The sequence below is a fragment of the Pleurodeles waltl genome, chromosome 2_1 (assembly GCF_031143425.1).
Source record: "Pleurodeles waltl isolate 20211129_DDA chromosome 2_1, aPleWal1.hap1.20221129, whole genome shotgun sequence".
Classification (NCBI taxonomy): domain Eukaryota; kingdom Metazoa; phylum Chordata; class Amphibia; order Caudata; family Salamandridae; genus Pleurodeles; species Pleurodeles waltl.
Genome location: NC_090438.1, coordinates 196,832,342 through 196,854,775, shown reverse-complemented (window position 1 = coordinate 196,854,775; position 22,434 = coordinate 196,832,342). Strand labels below are relative to the sequence as shown.

Below are 22,434 nucleotides of genomic sequence, written 5' to 3'. Positions count from 1 at the left end.
CTATTTTTCATGCCAAATGACTTTTTTTAGTTTATATTTTTAGACAGGGCTCCTGCGAGTCTGACTTCAATATGACCACCCTATCATGTTTTTACAGACAAAAACAGCCTGGCCCCAAGATGGCCACCATCATGAGATTGCGAGGCTTCGAGGTATGCACATTTTAGAGTCACGTCAGTCATCCTCTGGCCATATTGTTCAGCCACTCTGTTATTTTTTAGAGATCTCTGTTTAGCCTTTACAACCTGTTTTTTTTTTTTTTTTACATTAAACATCAGGTTTCTACTTTTTCCCATGATAGAGGTAGCTTTGGCAGGGAGGACTCGAAATCTGCAAATAACTGTGTTTTAATGGCAGCATTCACCTCGCTGGAGCACTCCACTGCTAACCTCATGCTCTGCAGCGGTATTTCTCAACTGGGTGAAATTGAAACACGAACTTTTCTTTTTTAAGTGAAATGTTTATCTCCAGCTTCGTAACAATGACGAAAGTGCTTGGGTCGAGGCTCCGTTGTCCGAGCTCGGAGGCATGTGGTGCTGATGCGAGGAATGTCATTGAGCTCAATGAGCTCGCGAGGTAACTGCCCGTGACCCAATGTTCTGCAGCAGATGTTTATTTGAACATGAGGTGCTCTGGGCACTAGTGATGTGCTTAGTCAGCTATGCTGCTGCTTGTGTGATAGGATCTTCTGCAGCAGTTGTACCAGCGAGGGCAAAGCTAATCGGCTGAAAGCGAAAAGCAAAATGCATTTTCAATCGGTTTGCTTTGCATAATTTATATGCTGAGCTCTTGTCCTCACCGACTGGGCTCTGGCGCCCCCGCTGTTCCCCTGACCCCTGGTGCTCGATACCGAAGAGGACATTAGACCATGCATCGTCTCTGCAGCAGGTGCATTAACTCATAGAGCGACGACTAGCTGCCTCCATGAGCAGTAACTGCCGTTATGTATGCAGGGGTTGGAGGTCATTGGAGAAAGAATAGTCCACTTGGATGTTGGGGGGGGGGGGGGGGGGGGTTCTTTTCATTCCTCTAGCAGTCATGCCCCATTTGCTACTTTTAAAGTTAATGTAGCATCTCCTCTTGGTGGACATCCGGGGTATCCACCTAGAAGTCCCTTCCCAAAATATTGTCCAAGCTTTGTCTTCAGTCTCACACATAATCTTCTCTTTCTCACACCTCTTCTCATGAACTCCTTCCTATCGTTTATCCTCCTACCTCTTTTTAAGAAGTGCTCAACACCCCTTTCCCTTCCTTATCCCCTCATCTCCTTTCTGTCCCACCTACCTCATCTCTCGTACTCGTGCTTTGTCCTTCTTACTTTCCTCCAGCTCACATCATTCACCAACCCATATCTCCTATTCTCCTTCTTCATCTCACCATTCACTCTTATACATTCATTCATCATGGCTTCCTTTCACGCATCTTTTTCGCAGACCCTTCTCTCTAAGATCCTCTTCTTTGTCTTAAACACTCGTGTCACCCATTCTTTCCCTCACCGTCCTCTCTTAAAACACCCCTTCACATGCGTGCACGCACATAGCCTCCTCACCCTCAAACCCCCTTAATGGTCCTTCTCACACACACTATTGCTCCTTCCTCCTTCACATACCTGACGGCCCTTACACTATGCCATCTTTTTCACAGTGCTCTCTGTCGCTGCCAACTTTGACATTACTCTCTGTCTTTCACAGACACGTGCACACAAGTGAAGACTATGGGCCATACAGGGAGTGCAGAATTATTAGGCAAATGAGTATTTTGACCACATCATCCTCTTTATGCATGTTGTCTTACTCCAAGCTGTATAGGCTCGAAAGCCTACTACCAATTAAGCATATTAGGTGATGTGCATCTCTGTAATGAGAAGGGGTGTGGTCTAATGACATCAACACCCTATATCAGGTGTGCATAATTATTAGGCAACTTCCTTTCCTTTGGCAAAATGGGTCAAAAGAAGGACTTGACAGGCTCAGAAAAGTCAAAAATAGTGAGATATCTTGCAGAGGGATGCAGCACTCTTAAAATTGCAAAGCTTCTGAAGCGTGATCATCGAACAATCAAGCGTTTCATTCAAAATAGTCAACAGGGTTGCAAGAAGCGTGTGGAAAAACCAAGGCGCAAAATAACTGCCCATGAACTGAGAAAAGTCAAGCGTGCAGCTGCCACGATGCCACTTGCCACCAGTTTGGCCATATTTCAGAGCTGCAACATCACTGGAGTGCCCAAAAGCACAAGGTGTGCAATACTCAGAGACATGGCCAAGGTAAGAAAGGCTGAAAGACGACCACCACTGAACAAGACACACAAGCTGAAACGTCAAGACTGGGCCAAGAAATATCTCAAGACTGATTTTTCTAAGGTTTTATGGACTGATGAAATGAGAGTGAGTCTTGATGGGCCAGATGGATGGGCCCGTGGCTGGATTGGTAAAGGGCAGAGAGCTCCAGTCCGACTCAGACACCAGCAAGGTGGAGGTGGAGTACTGGTTTGGGCTGGTATCATCAAAGATGAGCTTGTGGGGCCTTTTCGGGTTGAGGATGGAGTCAAGCTCAACTCCCAGTCCTACTGCCAGTTCCTGGAAGACACCTTCTTCAAGCAGTGGTACAGGAAGAAGTCTGCATCCTTCAAGAAAAACATGATTTTCATGCAGGACAATGCTCCATCACACGCGTCCAAGTACTCCACAGCGTGGCTGGCAAGAAAGGGTATAAAAGAAGGAAATCTAATGACATGGCCTCCTTGTTCACCTGATCTGAACCCCATTGAGAACCTGTGGTCCATCATCAAATGTGAGATTTACAAGGAGGGAAAACAGTACACCTCTCTGAACAGTGTCTGGGAGGCTGTGGTTGCTGCTCCACGCAATGTTGATGGTGAACAGATCAAAACACTGACAGAATCCATGGATGGCAGGCTTTTGAGTGTCCTTGCAAAGAAAGGTGGCTATATTGGTCACTGATTTGTTTTTGTTTTGTTTTTGAATGTCAGAAATGTATATTTGTGAATGTTGAGATGTTATATTGGTTTCACTGGTAATAATAAATAATTGAAATGGGTATATATTTTTTTTTGTTAAGTTGCCTAATAATTATGCACAGTAATAGTCACCTGCACACACAGATATCCCCCTAACATAGCTAAAACTAAAAACAAACTAAAAACTACTTCCAAAAATATTCAGCTTTGATATTAATGAGTTTTTTGGGTTCATTGAGAACATGGTTGTTGTTCAATAATAAAATTAATCCTCAAAAATACAACTTGCCTAATAATTCTGCACTCCCTGTATATATGAAATTGCGTTTGCGATTTCCTAATAGCAAATTTTAGCGATTCGCTATAGGAAATCACAAACAGCAATGTGGTAGAGTGTGTTTGACACTATCTGCGATTCCCAGTGGGTCGCAAATGGACCTGACTCATCAATATTAATGAGGTAGGTCGCAATTTACCTCCCATTGGAAATGGCCAAAATCACAGGATGGAGACCACCATGTCTGTGATTGCTTTTTAAATAAGTGGTCTTTGGGACCACTGCCTGCTCTTAAAAAATGTGTACACCCACATTTCACAAAGCGGAAGGGGTCCCTTGGGAACCCCTTCCCATTTGCGAATGGCTTACCACCAACTTGAAGTTGGTAGTAATTTGCAAATGTTTTGCGCAAGCATACTGGTCCCAAAACATTCATACATCCCCCCTCCGAGTCCCTATTAGGAAGGGGAGCCCTTAACACGCCCCTTCCTAATACCGAATCACAAACCTAATTGCAAAATAGCATTTGCACATCCCTAAATGGTCTTATGCAGTGACAAATGGCCCGATTCTGCAAATCGGACTGTTTGCAACTATAAAAAACCTTTTTGTATATCTGGCCCCAAGTTTCATACACTGCCTATCACCAGTACAAATGGTGAATGACAATTTTTCAAACTTGCACTGGTGAAAATAAAGAGGTTTTCCACAGTTAGGAAATTTCTGGTTAACACCTCAGCTACAGGGGTGTAACAAGAACCACATGAAGTACTGCAGACGTAAGTCAATGTAGTGATGATGTTAAGATGAAACATGGATATTTTGTTTGGGAAAAAGAACCAAAATAACGTTTTGGTGGTCACTTACAACTTGCTGAGCTGTGTGTTAATTTTTTGGCGTTCCACCTTTTGAGGAGTTGTTCTAAGCTGTTAGGTTAGTGTTATTTAAAGCACCAGTGCTTAAATTGAGCCGGTGGTTTGGTGCATAAGCACTTCTTTTTCCTGATTAGACTCTGATCCAGAACAAGAGAGAGAAAAATACAAAAGGGGGTAGAAAAGGAAGAAGAGAAAGATGGAAAAAGAATGACAAAAGGAGAAAGCAGGAGCGAAAATGGACGTGCAGTAGTGACTTTGAGGGGCAAGGAGTGTCTGGTGATGGATGTAAGATGTATGAGGGGGAATCAAGACTACGCAGCCTTGGTATTCCGCACCGGTTGCAACTGGATGATGGTTAGAGCACAAGCACTTTACTGCCCTGCATACACGCGAGCACTGCAATAGGTGCCAATCTCTCTCTATTTTACAAAGATCATTAGATTATTAATATCTTAAAAAAGGACACACTTGAAAATCCATCAGTGTAGAATGAAAAGGATTATTAACAAACATGTTTAGTTAAACTTACGCCTATCGATGACGCATTGTACATTATCAACGGGTACCAATCTCTTTGAGAAGGTTTTCAATATACCTGCACGGAGGCCTGGCGATATAAGACCCTGTCTATATCATTAGATGTGACGAATCCACTAATATGGCCAGGCAGCACCATGGCAGCAGTAGAAAAACTGTCAGAAAATTAGAACCGTAAGTGAATTTGAAAAGTTCTGTCTTTTCTGATCTTTTTATTTCAAAGACTTTGTGATTTATTAAGACAATTAAAGCATTTTTTGTGAAAATGAATACAGTCGATTGTATGTGGAAGTTTTCTGAAGGTACCTATTAAATATGTTCTTTCTTCTACAGTGATGCAGTTCGGCAAAGGGAAGTCCTGCTACTATCGGTTTTTGACCAAAGGGCAGCAGTGGATATGGTTGCAAACTCACTATTACATAACGTACCACCAGTGGAATTCCAAGCCAGAGTTTATTGTTTGCACGCACACGGTTGTGAGGTAGGAATCAGTGGTGATATGGTGTGTTCTAGAGTAGTGGTTCCCAACCTTTTTTACTTTTGTGGACCCCCACTTTATCATTACTGGAACTCGGGGACCCCCACTGAATTATTATTGGAATCCCGGCCCCCCCACCCCACTGAATAATTATTGGAATCTGGGCCCCCCACCCCACTGAATTATTATTGGAATCCAGGCCCCCCCACCCCACTGAATTATTATTGGAATCCAGGCCCCCCAACCCCCACTGAGTCATTACTGAAATCTGGGGACCTAATCTGTTAATATTATTTAATTTTCTAAGCAGTCGCGTCCCTCTGAGGAGGCTTCGTGGACCCCCAGCGATCCCTGGACCACAGGCTGGGAACCACTGTTCTAGAGTATCAGATGCTGCTCATTATTGACATAGGGGCTAGTTTCATAATGTGTGTCTAGGTGAACTCAGACGTATGTCTAAAAAAAAGTAATAATGGATGCATATCTGTATTACAACTCTGCATATAACTGATTTATCATGTATAACGCCTATGCAAATTCCATCAGGATTTGTAAAAGAGGATATCCCTCTGAGAGTGCATTGAAATTCAATGTACATTTAATTATCACCTGCAAAAGGACAACTTTTAGTGAATTCATATTTACTGTGGTATGCACTTACTGCACATATCTGAGTACCTGAATTAAATCCAAATGGATGCGGTGTAAGAAGTACATAAAGTGTGGGTATGTGCAACATTTATCCCATTTGCCTAAGGAGTGGATTTATGTATGTTAAAAATACATATTAAGGAACAAGGGTGTTCAAGAAAGAAAAGAAAACAATATTTGTTTTAATTCTCTGTACTCACAGGACGTGTTCTGCACACGCATACAACAGGCACATGTTGGAATTATAGTCTGTAGTCCGTTATACCCACGTTGCAATTTTCTTCTAGGGTTTTTCTTTGTCTTTTCTTCTCAGAACTATACTTTGAGTGAAAGGTTTGTTTGTTAAAGCGTGTGTCTTAAATTCAGGGCAGCCACATCCTGGTCTCAAACACACTAAGGTCTGGGTGGACTTGGATCACGCAAGCGCTCGGGACACCCCTCCACCCTGTCATTTCAGGTAGCCCAACACTCACCATTTGAGCTTTAACCAAATGACCTGACAGGAATGAACAAAGCAGCCCAAAGAGCTTGAACGAGAAGAGAGAGTAAAAAAAAGCATTAGCCAAGCCAATACTTCTCAGCTTTAAACAGCTATTGGCTTTGCCAATGCTTGTTGTCACAGCATAATGTACAGAAAATATTGATTTGCATATTTTTAAGATGGCCACACATTGTGTCACACAATGTGGTGCTGAGTTGCCATGTCGGTGACCATCTTGAATGTATAGAAAACAATGTTTTTTCTACTTTTCAGATGGTCGCTGTGAACATACTGATGCATTACACAGTGGGGCAGCGTAGTGGCCATCTTGAAAGTATAATAGAAAACAATTTTTTTAAATAATTTTCATACAGCTATGCATTGCATCCTCTTATTGCATCCTGCAACTCGGCAGCCATCATGGAAGGATAAAAAAACAATAGTCTGTACTTTTAGAGTGGTTAGACACTGATATTGGCTTTGACAATACCATCACATTTTAAAGGCTTCTGGCATCGCCAAAGCCATCAGCAGCAGGAAGTGTGGGGTGAAGGGACAATGAAAGAAGACATGAGAAGGAGCAGGGAGGGACGGGGCAAGTAACAGAGGAGCCATAGTGGGCAATATTAAAAGAAAGGTCCAATAGAGATGAATAGGGGCAGCTGAAACAATAGTTCCTGGATACAAGCAGTACCAGCAGTGGAAGGGTATATGTTAATCAATCAGAATGCAGAGGACCAAAAAGTTCCTCACTTAAGTACATAGGAAATCCATCAATGAAAATGAGACAACTGAGATAGACAACAAAGCCATCCAATCAAGAGTAAACAGTTGCCCTGTCGCCCACTCTAAGTATATCCCATGTATTGGAAAGAACCAGTTTACCTAAAGACAGCTGGAGCTGTCAGTAGCCGAGACCAAACATAGAACGGATTACATAAACCCTAATCATACCAATGTCTATAAATTGTAACTGTTTGCATGAAAATGCTAGGCTTATTTGAAAGATTGCGAAAGCAAACTAACAGCAAAGATTATTTCTGAATGAGTATTTGAAACACATGAATTGAAGTACTGCATATGTTCTTCACTATTCTCGGTTACAACACACTGCAGTTTTCATTGAAGGATAATCATTTTTCTTTTCTACTCAGAACTAGGGGTTTGGCATGAGAGTTCTGTTTATTAGTTATTGCATCCTGAATTCAGGGCATTCCCTACCCATCTCCTACAGACCTATGTTTGATTGAACTTGGGCAATTAATTCATTAATTAAGAAAAACAACCTAGATCCATTGGACCCTAACAACTACAGACTGACCTTAAATGGAAAGTACCCTCTGAAAACTATTCATGAGAGCAGTCTTCTGTCACATTTCAACTTTCTTGGAAGAGAACTACTTTCTATCAAACCAACTAACAGGACTTATGTCCAGGACGAAGCACAAAGTCAACCCTGATCTCCATTTATAAAGATATGAAAATCACAGTAAGCTGAAACAGGGTCTTGGCTACGGTTTCCTAACTTATACACTACATTTGACATGATACATCATGAATCTCTCCTCTGCAGGCTAGAAGAAATAGGTATGCAAAACAAAGTCCTTGACTGGATTACCCTCCATCTCATTGATATAGCAACCATTATCTCAATACTTCTATTCATACCCACACTCTACACTTTGAAGGCAGACATTCCTGTAAGCTCAACCATCTGACCACTGTTATTGAATATATATATCAGACCACTTCCAGACCTGATGACATTTTTTCATCTAACACGCTGTAATTATGCTAATGATACTCAGATAACCTTTAAGCTGGAAAAACATAATGAGACAGAAGTGTCAAATCTAAGTGATTGTCTAAAAGTCTTTGAAGGCTGGATGATAAAAATTCCTAGAAACCAAAATCCAAACCTTTGGAGGCTAGTAAATATAAAACTCACAGATAACTAGGCCTGAAGAACTATGACAACCACCAACAGTATTAAAGCAAGTTAGGAACCTAGGAGCAATAATGAATATTGTGCTCTCCAGGAAACCTCAAGTACACCTGTTAACAAAATTGAAATATCAATCCATGAGAACACTAAGAGATATCCTCCCAGAGCTTACATTCCTACACAAAACCCAAAAGCAACAATCTCCTTCGTCATATCACATAGTGCAATTCTAATTTACTATACCAAGGAGTGCTAACTTCAGTCATCAAATGCCTACAAAGAATTCACAACACAATAAGAACACAATAAGAAGACTTTGTATCTAAACTTACAAGATCATTTCCGCTGCACCAAAGCCCACTTTTGGCTCACTGTGAAAGATGAGTTATAGTTTCTACCTTACTCATGTGCCACTGTAAAATGATTTACAAACGTTAATACCATGTGATACTTAACATGACAACTCAAACTTTACTGAAACTCTGACCACTTTCTGCATAGTTATAAACACACATGTGCAACTTAGTAGTGACTTAGGAATCCTTCTGTTTCCTATCAGCTTAAATGATTGTTTAATAACCCTATAGTCATAGGAAAGTTCAAGGTAAATGATTAAATAGTTCAAAATTAATTTTCACAACACTGCCTATCTTTCGGAATACTTATCTGTATTCTCAATGTAATTCAAACAATTTGAATAGAAAGTATCAGTCTGTACAAAAGAACTCCTTGATACATATAGCAAGGTCCTGGTCACAGAAATATAGTTTAACGATTGCCTAGTAAAGACACTGTGGACCACAAGGAAAGTTACACCCAGAAATCTAGGATGACAGCCACATCTCCAAACCACGTAGGAGTTCATGACCTGTTGAAAAATGTATTGTGTAATTGGGGGGCTGTCACACAGTGCATTGTTCACACACATGAAGCCTCCCCAGACGAAAGTCGGCAAGGACCACTACCTTTTTTTCTTTGAGCTGGATTTAGCGTAAGCAGGTTTGGAGTATTACTTCCCCGCACTTTATTAATTCTGAATGGTTAATCATGTATTCAGCCATATTTCTGGCCAATAAACCTCCCCATATGCCTATAACTCACTTTTGATTTAAATACCCTAGCTAGTACCTCAGTTATCAGAACAAAAACTATGTTGGCCTAGGTGAATATGCTACTTCTTGTCCTGTCATTGATGAACAACCTTGCATTCACTGTGCAAGATACCTCATTTGATGCATGCTGAATTTGTCAATGTACTGTTTTCTTCCTTAATTAATATAATCTAAAGCTTTGGACTTAGCTCTGTGTTGAAAATATGCACAGGTTTTAATCTCACATATAAAGCCTCCTTTGTTTTCTGCCTATTCTTTTTTATGTTTAGCTCTATTGTGCATTGTACTGTGTTTGCAGCTTCTTATTTTTATCACAAATCACAACATCATCACACACAAACGTGTTCAACTGTAGTATTTGATTTAATGGCAGAAACAAAAACTGAGAAGCTATATACTCCAAATGCACTGATTTTATACGCAAATTCCCTTTAAAAAATATTGCCTCAGAAACTCCATCAATATGGAGCTAAAAAAGGTAATGCTATCAACCTCATCAGACAATCAATCAACACAGATTTGTTTGACATATAGAGAGAATTTGAACTCTAACATCTTGTCTATCAGAAGTTCAAGAATAGATGTCCGAAATGTATTGAGATGGAATCCTGAAAGAAATTAATTTGTTTTCCTACATAGATGCTATGCCACATAACTATTTGAATTATCTAAATCAGATTATCTCCCTCACCATCAACAGAGATAAGATACCTGCATATCTCGTTGATAACCAGCATACCATGTCTTTTCATGTGGTGCACTCAGTGTCTATGGCTAGATCACCACAGTACGCAGTAAAAAGTTCAATTCTTTTGTCCAAACTTTGGGCTTAAACTAGGGGCAGATCTGTCAGAAGTTTGTCCAACGGGAACACATCCAGTGTAGAGGGAGTGCAGAATTATTAGGCAAATGAGTATTTTGACCACATCATCCTCTTTATGCATGTTGTCTTACTCCAAGCTGTATAGGCTCGAAAGCCTACTACCAATTAAGCATATTAGGTGATGTGCATCTCTGTAATGAGAAGGGGTGTGGTCTAATGACATCAACACCCTATATCAGGTGTGCATAATTATTAGGCAACTTCCTTTCCTTTGGCAAAATGGGTCAAAAGAAGGACTTGACAGGCTCAGAAAAGTCAAAAATAGTGAGATATCTTGCAGAGGGATGCAGCACTCTTAAAATTGCAAAGCTTCTGAAGCGTGATCATCGAACAATCAAGCGTTTCATTCAAAATAGTCAACAGGGTCGCAAGAAGCGTGTGGAAAAACCAAGGCGCAAAATAACTGCCCATGAACTGAGAAAAGTCAAGCGTGCAGCTGCCACGATGCCACTTGCCACCAGTTTGGCCATATTTCAGAGCTGCAACATCACTGGAGTGCCCAAAAGCACAAGGTGTGCAATACTCAGAGACATGGCCAAGGTAAGAAAGGCTGAAAGACGACCACCACTGAACAAGACACACAAGCTGAAACGTCAAGACTGGGCCAAGAAATATCTCAAGACTGATTTTTCTAAGGTTTTATGGACTGATGAAATGAGAGTGAGTCTTGATGGGCCAGATGGATGGGCCCGTGGCTGGATTGGTAAAGGGCAGAGAGCTCCAGTCCGACTCAGACGCCAGCAAGGTGGAGGTGGAGTACTGGTTTGGGCTGGTATCATCAAAGATGAGCTTGTGGGGCCTTTTCGGGTTGAGGATGGAGTCAAGCTCAACTCCCAGTCCTACTGCCAGTTCCTGGAAGACACCTTCTTCAAGCAGTGGTACAGGAAGAAGTCTGCATCCTTCAAGAAAAACATGATTTTCATGCAGGACAATGCTCCATCACACGCGTCCAAGTACTCCACAGCGTGGCTGGCAAGAAAGGGTATAAAAGAAGGAAATCTAATGACATGGCCTCCTTGTTCACCTGATCTGAACCCCATTGAGAACCTGTGGTCCATCATCAAATGTGAGATTTACAAGGAGGGAAAACAGTACACCTCTCTGAACAGTGTCTGGGAGGCTGTGGTTGCTGCTGCACGCAATATTGATGGTGAACAGATCAAAACACTGACACAATCCATGGATGGCAGGCTTTTGAGTGTCCTTGCAAAGAAAGGTGGCTATATTGGTCACTGATTTGTTTTTGTTTTGTTTTTGAATGTCAGAAATGTATATTTGTGAATGTTGAGATGTTATATTGGTTTCACTGGTAATGATAAATAATTGAAATGGGTATATATATTTTTTTGTTAAGTTGCCTAATAATTATGCACAGTGATAGTCACCTGCACACACAGATATCCCCCTAACATAGCTAAAACTAAAAACAAACTAAAAACTACTTCCAAAAATATTCAGTTTTGATATTAATGAGTTTTTTGGGTTCATTGAGAACATGGTTGTTGTTCAATAATAAAATGAATCCTCAAAAATACAACTTGCCTAATAATTCTGCACTCCCTGTATACATCAATTAGAACAAGCAGAGATCACCTAAATTTGGGGTACAATAAGGTACATCTTTCAGTGTGCATGGTACATCTGTTATCTATAGATTGAAAGGAGGTTGGAGCTAGGACACATACTTGATTTAGGCTGTTGTTTGTTTCTCTCCTTTCTCTGCTGCCTCCATCTCTACCATGGTCAATCCTTACTCAGGTGTTGGAGTGAAAAGCATGTATGAGTTTGAGAAGGTCCAGTTCTATGCTCAGTACACTCAGTTGCAACCGCAGGCTGACCAAGCAAATGCAGTGTAATAATCACTCATGCAAAGGCCATTATTTGTCCTTCCTGAATTTCTTTCTTTGAGAAATTACACAATACTATTATGTTATCGCTGATACAGGAGCTTCTACCAAACTATCTAACTTAATGTGGAGCAGATGCTGCATATTTTACCACTTTGTCTGATATGTGAGCAACAGAGACCATAACGATTTCTCTCACAATCTAATTGAGTGATAATCCAAAATTCCACTGGAAGCCCTTCAGCTCCCCTTCAGCATATGGACTGTGAGCTTTACTGCCACAGGGGTGTCAAAATGTCTGTTTGTGTCATTTCCAAAAATCAGAGGAGCTTCTACATAGTTGAAAAACGTGCATGTTTCTATAATACAGAATGCAATACAATTGAGCTGAACATCTTGACAATTTGGAATGAGTGATTAAATGTACAATGTCCAAAAATATTATCCTTATACAACTGGGTAGCATGTCACTATTATGGCATTTGCATTGTAATTTTGGGTTTTATATATTCCATGTGAGGAATTGATGCAATCGGACCATTGCTAGTTTGAAAGCTCCTTGTGTGGATAAGATGAGGATGCCCACAACCGTTAGCCACCACTGACCAGTATTCCATGTATTTTTTTGCCATGAAGATTTCAGTCATTTGTTCCCGTTCCCTGTCTGCTAAGTTTACGTTAACTTCCATAACACATTGCTTATATTCTATTTTTAAAGTCTAGAAAGAGTGATGGAGCAAGTGTATTATCAGAATTTGTACTCACCTGGCTCCCACCCATAGTGTACTTCTTTGACATAGCATGATTAGCAGTAAATCAAGAATTGCTATTTGGCGTATTTGATTTGTCTTTTTTTACCCCCATGTATCCTTAATTGCTAAAGTATAGCTAGAGGTGATCCATGGTATCAGAATATGTATTATTGGTCTAACTGGTCAAACTCATTTGCACCTAAATACACCAAATATCAATTTTGTGCTTTAATTCTATTGACTACTTGTTAGCTAGTTTACATTGAACTTCTCCCATCCAATGACGTTTGCTACAGGTTCATGGAGCCTTGCTATATTAGCCCATACTCTAATTATCTGGGTATGGTATTCACTTACACATATTACATGAACAAAATAGTCAATTACTCTCTCAAAATAGACGCAGGGGCATATTTATACTCCATTTGCGCCGGAATTGCGTCGTTTTTTTTAACGCAATTTCGACGCAAAACTAACTCCATATTTATACTTTGGCGTTAGACGCGTCTAGCGCCAAAGTCCATGGAGTTAGCATCATTTTTTAGCGTGGACACCTACTTTGCGTTAATTATATGCAAGGTAGGCGTTCCCGTCTAAAAAATCGACTCCGAGGCATGTGCGTCGGATTTATACTCCCGGGCAAAAATCACGCCCGGGAGTGGGCGGGTCAAAAAAAATGACGTACGGCCGCTTTTGCGCCGTTTTTTAGCACCTGCAAAAGGCAGGCGTTAAGGGACCTGTGGGCTCTCAAGGAGCCCAGAGGTGCCCTCCCATGCCCCCAGGGACACCCCCTGTCACCCTTGCCCACCCCAGGAGGACACCCAAGGCTGGAGGGACCCATCCCAGGGACATTAAGGTAAGTTCAGGTAAGTATTTATTTTTTATTTTTTTGTGGCATAGGGGGCCTGATTTGTGCCCCCCTACATGCCACTATGCCCAATGACCATGCCCAGGGGACAGAAGTCCCCTGGGCATGGCCATTGGGCAAGGGGGCATGACTCCTGTCTTTGCTAAGACAGGAGTCATTTCTATGGGGGTTGGGAGTCGTAAAAAATGGCGCAAATCGGGTTGAGGCGAAAAAATTGCCTCAACCTGACTTGCCCCATTTCTTGACGCCCAAGCCCCATAATCCCCTACGCCGGCGCTGCCTGGTGTACGTCGTTTTTTTTAACGCACACCAGACGGCGCCGGCGGCTAACGCCGGCTAACGTCATTCAATAAATACGGCGCCCGCATGGTGCTTCAGAATGGCGTTAGCCGGCGCAAATTTTTTTGACGCAAAACTGCGTTGGCGCAGTTTTGCGTCAAAAAGTATAAATGTGGGCCGCAGTCTATAAATGTGTAATCATGCTTATTGTTTGATCCAGTGCCTGTGATTTGTGTGCAGCAGCATGTGTGTCACTGGAGAATCTTCCATTTAGAATCTAGATTAGTATAGAATGTGGATCCTCCACAATCTACTGTCCTCTCTTTACTGCATTTGGGGGACAGATTCCACTTCAACTAACAGCAACCAATCCTATCAAAGAGGCAGACATCCAAAGGTCGGTAAGAGAGTTTAGTCTTAAAGTTCCCCATGAATATGAACTTCTCTCCTCATATTTATCCCTAAAAATCTGAAGTTCTGTAAAACATCGGACTTCCCGTCACCAGTCAGTGGTAGATATGCTTTGCACAGAAAGAGGGACACTTTATCCGTTTCATTCAGTACCCAGCTAAACCTTACCACTCACAGACTTTAGACAAAGTATAATTGACTCTACATACCCAGTGTTCAGTGTGCTTAAAATCACCATGCCACCATTTGCTCCACCTCCTAAGAGCCTCATGCTAGGTGCTTCAATGTTTGGAGCTGTGTGCCAGGTCTAGTACACAGTAAAAAAACAAAATAGTCTAGTTGGGGGTTAGTGTCAGGATCATCTTTATGTCACAACAAGAAGAAGCAAGTATCACCTGAGTGCACAAAGTCTGAAAAAGATCACCAAGCAGGGTACATTTGTCAACATAAATCCAGGATGGACAGATGCATACTGGATTTTCAGTGTAACTTCTAACTGTGAAAATGAGTACAATCTAGATGCATTATATGTAACTGTGTCCTAGGCAGATATCCTGAAAATCTGCATAGGATCCACTTCGCCTGGACTTAGTCTCTGATGTAGGTAATGCCCCATGGATGCAAAGATCTAAAGGAAGAATATTGGCGGATGTATTTATATATGTCTAGATTGGTAGCCCAGGGACAGCCACAGAAAAATCTCTGCACAAACGTGACGTGAAACACATTACTAGACAACACCAGGAGCTGGGAAGGGGGTAGCACTCTTTAGGAGCCACCATATTCTTTACCTTTTCAAGCCTCCCGACTTAAGGTTTGTCCTAATCCAGACAGAAGGCTGACCAGAGCTCATCCAGTGACCGTGGATCTAAAGAACAGGGCTCGTCACTTCACCACTAGGAGATCAGTTGATTTTGGATTGGTACTTTTGTTTTAGTTCATGATGAGTTGTGCTTAATTGTGTAGCTGGCAGCAGCTGGTGGGCACTGGTACTCGTTTTTTATCATATGATTTCCACCTGAGAAAAAGTGATAAAGGCAGAAAAAGGAGAAAAGGGAGAATGAGGATGGAAATAAACATAGGAAAACAGTCACCAAGGGAGAGAGCATGAGTGAAGGGGAATATGCAGGAGTGAGCTAGACAGGAAGTGTCTATCAGTGGTTGAGGCGGGCTCCTAAGAAACACCTTTTTTCACAAGTTAAGCACGGATGAAAAGAGTTTGACTAAAGTCCTGATGTGAATAAAGGCCTGCACAGCCCAACAAGATCTACTTTTTGCCTCAATAGAGCTACAGTATAACGTACAAATGGCCTCCATCTTTAAAAAAAAAAAGAATATATATCGATTATTTGGCACATAGGCATAGTTTTCCCGGATTCTTGTACCAGACAGAGACATTTGCATGAGCCAGCATACAACTATGGTTTTGGGCCAGAATGTATGAGGAGACCCACCCACTCCTCTACACAAAATGGTACATGAGAGGAGTGAGATAAGTGAAGTGTGTGGCACAAATCAGTAGTGAAGAAATGTAAGAATTAAAGCCACAGTAAGGCCGCCTCAGCACCGATTCCTCATGCTAGCTAATCACGAAGAACAGTATGCATTATTGTCGCAGTCCTCTGCTCTTTTTTCTACAGCTCACATTAAACCAGGCTCCATATTTGTCAAATGGGCGCCTGCAATACAAGTGATTTCAAGCCAGTCCTGGTTTGTTTCAAATCCAGCAGCGTTAAGCATGTTGGGATCTGTAGTTTCACTTATCCGAATAGATGTACAAGCCTACATGTCCCATCGTGCTTAGCACGCTTAGCACTGTCGACTGACTAGTCAGGACTAGCTGAAAATCTTCCTTATGGGGACAGATGACAGGCATGAATAAGACGCTGGATGGTTTCCATTCAGTGACAGAATAAAAAAAATAAAAAAAACAGACCTCCATCCATTTCTTAGACACAAAAAGAAGAGTCACTAACAAGTAAGTATCTTGAGGCGGAAAATCGGGAAATGCTGTCAACATGTGCCATTTAAACCCATCCTCGGTCACCCCTCCCCACGTCATCCCCTATTGCCGCCGACTAAAGTCTGGACCCATAAACTGAGTACACTGATTCCCCTTTGGCACTCTTTCGTAAGTGGCACAGTAATTCTAAATTGAGGGCTCAATTTGCTATTACAAATCTTTCAAAATCATAGAGATTTTTCATCTCGTGGATTTTGCCAGGAGAAATGCTGGCGAGATTTGCGGTATTTAAGTGAGCAAACTCCGATATCACACATTTTTCCTTATCCTAACTTAACTAGGCAAAGGGTGCAGAAATTTTAATGGAGGAAAAAAAGCTCGGAAAAATTTAAAATCTCAAGGTAACTCAAACTACGATTCTGCGGGCTAATGTTAATTTCAGCGTCATGAACTCGGCCTAGGGTGGTGATTTCAACCCTTGCTAAAACTGCAAAATGAATCGAGTGAAATTATCAGTTGGTAACATTTAAAGAGCGTGAACAGTATCTGTATTTGTTTTTCTTTCGAGTGGGCATAAAGGAAGCTTTACAGAGGTCTGCGGGTTATTCACATCAGAGATAGCATTATAAAGTCTGCCTGCCAGACTGTGATGTTGTTTATCCTGAAACAAAGTTTCCTTCCATGCAAAAATACATCGCACAGCGCCCCCTGATGTTAGCCGTTTATAATACAAGGAAGCATGCAATCTCTCTTTAAAAGCCCATCTCTAATTTCCTTGTTAGAAGCCACATTTGATGGCTCTAGTCGTCTGTAACAAAGAAATGTTGTAGCTGCTGTATTGTGATTGCTTATTACAATTGACTTCTGAGGTCACAATGCCAACAACCAAGGCTAAAGGCAGGACACGGGACATAATTAAAGCTGCCATTAAAGTTGAGATAAAAAAAACGGACTTTTCCTTCTCCTGCTAGATGAGCAGAGATATGTGGAAGCAGATATTAATGCCAAAATGCTTATTTTTTGCAGGCTTTAGGTAATTATAGGAGACGTAGAATCTATCTGCATGTTTCTACATATTAATTTAAAGGATATTGGAAGACACATTGAAGTTCCATGACTCAGCCTTTGACATTGTTCTTCTACATGGCCATGGAACTCCTCAGTGACTTACAATAGCCTTATAGTGAAAAGCAGTGGGTACTTTATCATAATATATATATATATATATATATATATAGATATTGCAAAAGATTTTCTCTGCACTCCTGAAATCACACCTTTATTGTCTTTATTTATCCTTCAGCAACAACTGAAGAACATGCTTGTAAAGAGTCATTACATGGCACCTCCAGTCCAAAACTGGCTGGCCAAAGAGAACAATGGGTTCTACAAATGTAATAACTGCAAAGCATGTAAGGTGGCAAAAAATGTGTAGACATTCAGAGATCATATAGGCAGGGAGATTAACATCAAACAAAGAATGACATGTCACAGCCAATATGTTGTGTACCTTATTGAATGTGAATGTGGCCTGTGGTACATAGGTCGCACCACATGCCCTTTGAAGAAAAGAATACTAGAGCACATTAGAGCCATACAGCACCAAGATCAGAGCTATGAAATTGCAAAACATTACCTTAAGAATCATACGGATGATTGGAAAAGCATGAGTTTCATTGGTATAGCTCAGGTTGCCAAAGATGAATATGGGGGCTGACAGAACACTGCAACTACGATGATTGGAGAGCAAATATATTATTTGTTTATGTACTAAGGGGCATATTTATACTCTGTTTGCGCCGGAATTGCATCGTTTTTTTTTACGCAATTCCGACGCAAAACTAACTCCATATTTATACTTTGGCGTTAGACGCGTCTAGCGCCAAAGTCCATGGAGTTAGCGTCATTTTTTAGCGTGGACACCTACTTTGCGTTAATGAAATGCAAGGTAGGCATTCCCGTCTAAAAAATTGACTCCAAGGCATGTGCGCCGTATTTACACTCCCGGGCAAAATTCACACCCGGGAGTGGGGGGGTCAAAAAAAATGACGTCCGGCCGCATTTGCGCCGTTTTTTAGCGCCTGGTCAGGGCAGGCGTTAAGGGAACTGTGGGCTCGGAAGGAGCCCAGAGGTGCCCTCCCAAGCCCCCAGGGACACCCCCTGCCAACCCTTGCCCACCCCAGGAGGACACCCAAGGCTGGAGGGATCCATCCCAGGGACATTAAGGTAAGTTCAGGTAAGTATTTTTGTTTTTTTTTTGTGGCATAGGGGGGCCTGATTTGTGCCCCCCTACATGCCTCTATGCCCAATGACCATGCCCAGGGGACTTATTGGGCAAGGGGGCATGACTCCTGTCTTTGCTAAGACAGGAGTCATTTCAATGGGGGTTGGGAGTCGAAAAAATTGGCGCAAATCGGGTTGAGGCGAAAAATTTGCCTCAGCCTGACTTGCCCCATTTTTTGGCGCCCAAGCTCCATATCCCCCTACGCCGGCGCTGCCTGGTGTACGTCGTTTTTTTTCACGCACACCAGGCAGCGCCGGCGGCTAACGCCGGCTAACGTCATTGAATAAATACGGCGCCCACATGGCGCTTCAGAATGGCATTAGCCGGCGCTAATTTTTTTGACGCAAAACTGCGTTAGCGCAGTTTTGCGTCAAAAAGTATAAATATGGCCCTAAGTCACCTCATGGTTTGAACTTGGATGAAGAACTTTATGTTAATTTGTAATTAGGATACAGATTACAAAAATAACTGCAACCTTTTCCTTTCGACTATCTTTTTGGACTATTGGTATTTAGAGTTATAACACCTAGGGAGTCTCTTGTTTTTTTATAAATTCTTATTGTGTGTGGTTAACCCCTTCAATGCGGGCGACGGCCACTGGTGCGGGACTACCTCCCTGGTGCGGGTCACGACCAGTGGCCAACACCAGGGAGGGTGTTAATTTTATTTTCTCTTTCCCGGGAGACACAGAAGCTTCCGTGTCTCCCCCCGCCCCTTTGTGACGTCAGTTACAAAGTTGTTTTCCCCATCGAAGCAGGAAGCAGCCTTGCGGCCGCTTCCTGCTTCGATGGGGAAAACGGCCTTCCCCACGTTCGGGAAGGACTCGTAAGAAAGGGGAGAGTCTCCCCTTTCTTACGAGGCCTTCCTGAAAGTGTTTCTTGGCCCCCGATCGCAGCTGTGACTCTCCCCTTTCTTACGAGGCCTTCTGAAAGTGTTTCTTGGCCCCCGATCGCAGCACAGCTGCGATCGGGGGCCAGGAAACACCACTAGACGCCAGGGATTTCACTTGGGGGGGTCGGCCCCCTCGGAAAACGGGAGGCCCCCCCACCCCGGGGGCATTTTTTTTTTAAAAAAAAGGTAGGTGCCCCCTGGGGGGGGGGGGGGCGCGATCGCGCCCCCCCAGGGATTTTTTTTTTTTCAAAATAAAAATAAAAGGACAGGGGGTCGCCCGTGGGCAGGGTGACCCCCTGTGGGGGCAATATTTTTCTTAGATGTTGTAGGGTTTCCCTGGGGGCCATTTTGGCCCCCAAGGAAACCATACAACAACTAAAAAAAATAGATCTATATATAGATCTAAATATATATAAATAAATCTATGTAGATTTATCTATGTACATGGATATATCTATAGATATATCTATGTAGATAGATATATATATAGAGATAGATCTATATATATCAATCAATCAATCAAAGAGATTTATAAAGCGCACTACTCACCCGTGAGGGTCTCAAGGCGCTGGGGGGAGGGAAAGGGGCTGGGAGGTTCACTGTTCGAAAAGCCAGGTTTTGAGGCCCTTCCTGAAAAGAAGTAGGTTTTGGGTCTTGCGAAGGTGGGTTGGGAGGGCGTTCTAGGTTTTGGGTGCAAGGTAGGAGAAGGATCTGCCCCCGGTGGTGGTGTGTTTGATGCGGGGGACAGAGGCGAGAGAGAGGTCAGCAGAGCGGAGGTTTCGTGTGGGGGTGTGGAAGATGACTCTCATTGAGGTAGGCAGGGCCTGTGTTGTGGAGTGATTTTTGTGCGAGGAGGAGGATCTTGACGGTGATCCTTTTGTCAATGGGGAGCCAGTGGAGGGATTTGAGGTGTGGAGAGATGTGTTCGTGTCGGGGGAGGTCGAGGATGAGTCGTGCTGCTGAGTTCTGGATGCGTGTAGTTTGCGCTTGAGTTTTAGAGTGGTGCCGGCGTAGAGGGCATTTCTGTAATCAAGGCTGCTGCTGATGAGTGCGTGAGTGACAGTTTTTCTGGTCTCTGTGGGGATCCATTTGAATGTTTATTTCAGTATACGGAGTGTGTTGAAGCATGAGGAGGTGAGAGCGTTGATTTGTTGGGTCATCGAGAGGTAGGAGTCTAGGATGATGCCGAGGTTGCGTGAGTGGTTGGGGGGGGGGGGGTGCAGGGCCTAGCGTGGTGGGCCACCATGAGGGGTCCCAGGTGTTTTTGTATGGGCCAAAGAGGATTATTTCGGTTTTGTTTGAGTTGAGTTTCAGGTGGTTGGCTGTCATATATATATCACTTTTGTCAATATGTGTGTGGTTTCCCTGGGGAGAAAAGGTCAGACTTGTCTAGTGGCAGTTTTAGTGCCATAAAGAAGCGCAGAAGGTTTATATGCCTACTGCAAAGAGCAAATCTGTATTTTATGTAAATAGCTGAGTACATTAGTAAAGTCAGCCATTACCTACACTATAATACCAATGAAATGTATGTGCGGGGTGGAGGGTGGCTATGGAGAGATGAAGGGCACTTTTGCTGGGTGGTAATGAGGGAATCCGAGGAGGAGGGAGTGGGAGCACCAATAATGATTGTTGGACTGGGCGCAGGAGGTGCTAAAGACTGTGACGAATGGTATGTGACAAGGTGCTTTTTGAGTGTCTTGAAAGAACGTGCTGATTGAGGGAAGAAGCGCAGGTAAGGTGGCCTCTACTGTTGCACGTATCTCACACACACCATTGATTTTGTGACTGTCTACGTAGGCTAGTGTTTTAGAGCAACAGTTTAGCCAATAGCAGAGATGGCATCTTGATGGATGACTGCTGCCTGCACTCGGGTTATAGAGGACCGTTCTGACATAGGATCAGAGACTGAGACATCAGCTACTGAGACAGCATCTGAGGGATAGGACAATGGCGCAGACTCTGGGAGTGATTTTTCAGTCAGAGGAGTCCCATTCGATAACTCCTCTTCCAGTACATTATGAGGGAGGTGATGAGGACAGTCCTGCTGTCCCTTCGCAAGCTGTTTGTGCAACTGGGTAATAGTGGGTTAGCCCAACCCAGAGAGCAGGTGAATGCGGCGGCAAGCAGAGAGAGAGAGAGTGCTCTCTTGGGAGGTCCCCAATTTAGGTCAGCTCCAAATTCCACCACCCAAATCGTATTGTGGAGACATCAAAATTATCTATGGCAAAACAAACTGGTTTTGTAAGGCAGGCACCTGTGTTTTTGGTCCTGGATTCAGCAGCCATATAGAGAAACACACTAAACCCAAACATTTCTGGAAACTAGACATTCGGGGGAGTCCACAGAGGTGTGACTTGTGTGGATTCCCCAAAGTTTTCTTACCCAGAATACCCTGCAAAGCTGAAATGTTGAATAAAAACTCTATTTTTCTCGCATTTCTGTCACACAAACTACAGGAATATGCTGGGATCCGCAAAATTCTACCAGTCTACCACCCAGTGACTCCTCACCTGTCCTGATAAAAACACTACCCCACTTGAGTGCCTACACCTAGTGCCTGCGTCAGGAATGAATCACCCCAGGGTCAACAGCTGCCTCACGTAAGGACCAACATTGACCGTTGTGTGATCTATTCCTGTCGCGGGCACCAGGCCTACCCACACAAGTGAGGTATCATATTTATCAGGAGACTTGGGGGAACGCTGGGTGGAAAGGAAGGAAATTTGTGGCTCCTCTGAGATTCCAGAACTTTCTGTCACCGAAATGTGAGGAAAACTTGTTTTTTTAGCCACTTTTTGAGGTTTGCAAAGGATTCTGGGTAACAGAACCTGGTCAGAGCCCCACAAGTCACCCCATCTTGGATTCCTCTAGGTCTCTAGTTTTAAAAAATGCACAGGTTTGGTAGGTTTCCCTAGGTTCTGGCT

General features: G+C 42.7%; 1 protein-coding gene across 1 annotated transcript in view; it reads left to right on the top strand.

The window, feature by feature from the left end:
* Nucleotides 1-22,434, top strand: part of PASD1 (PAS domain containing repressor 1) — a 267,352-nt gene that overhangs the window by 170,347 nt on the left and 74,571 nt on the right. Inside the window, exon 11 of the mRNA XM_069205967.1 lies at nucleotides 4,999-5,146. Within this exon, the coding sequence (XP_069062068.1) occupies nucleotides 4,999-5,146 (148 nt within the window). The remainder of the gene's footprint in view (nucleotides 1-4,998; nucleotides 5,147-22,434) is intronic.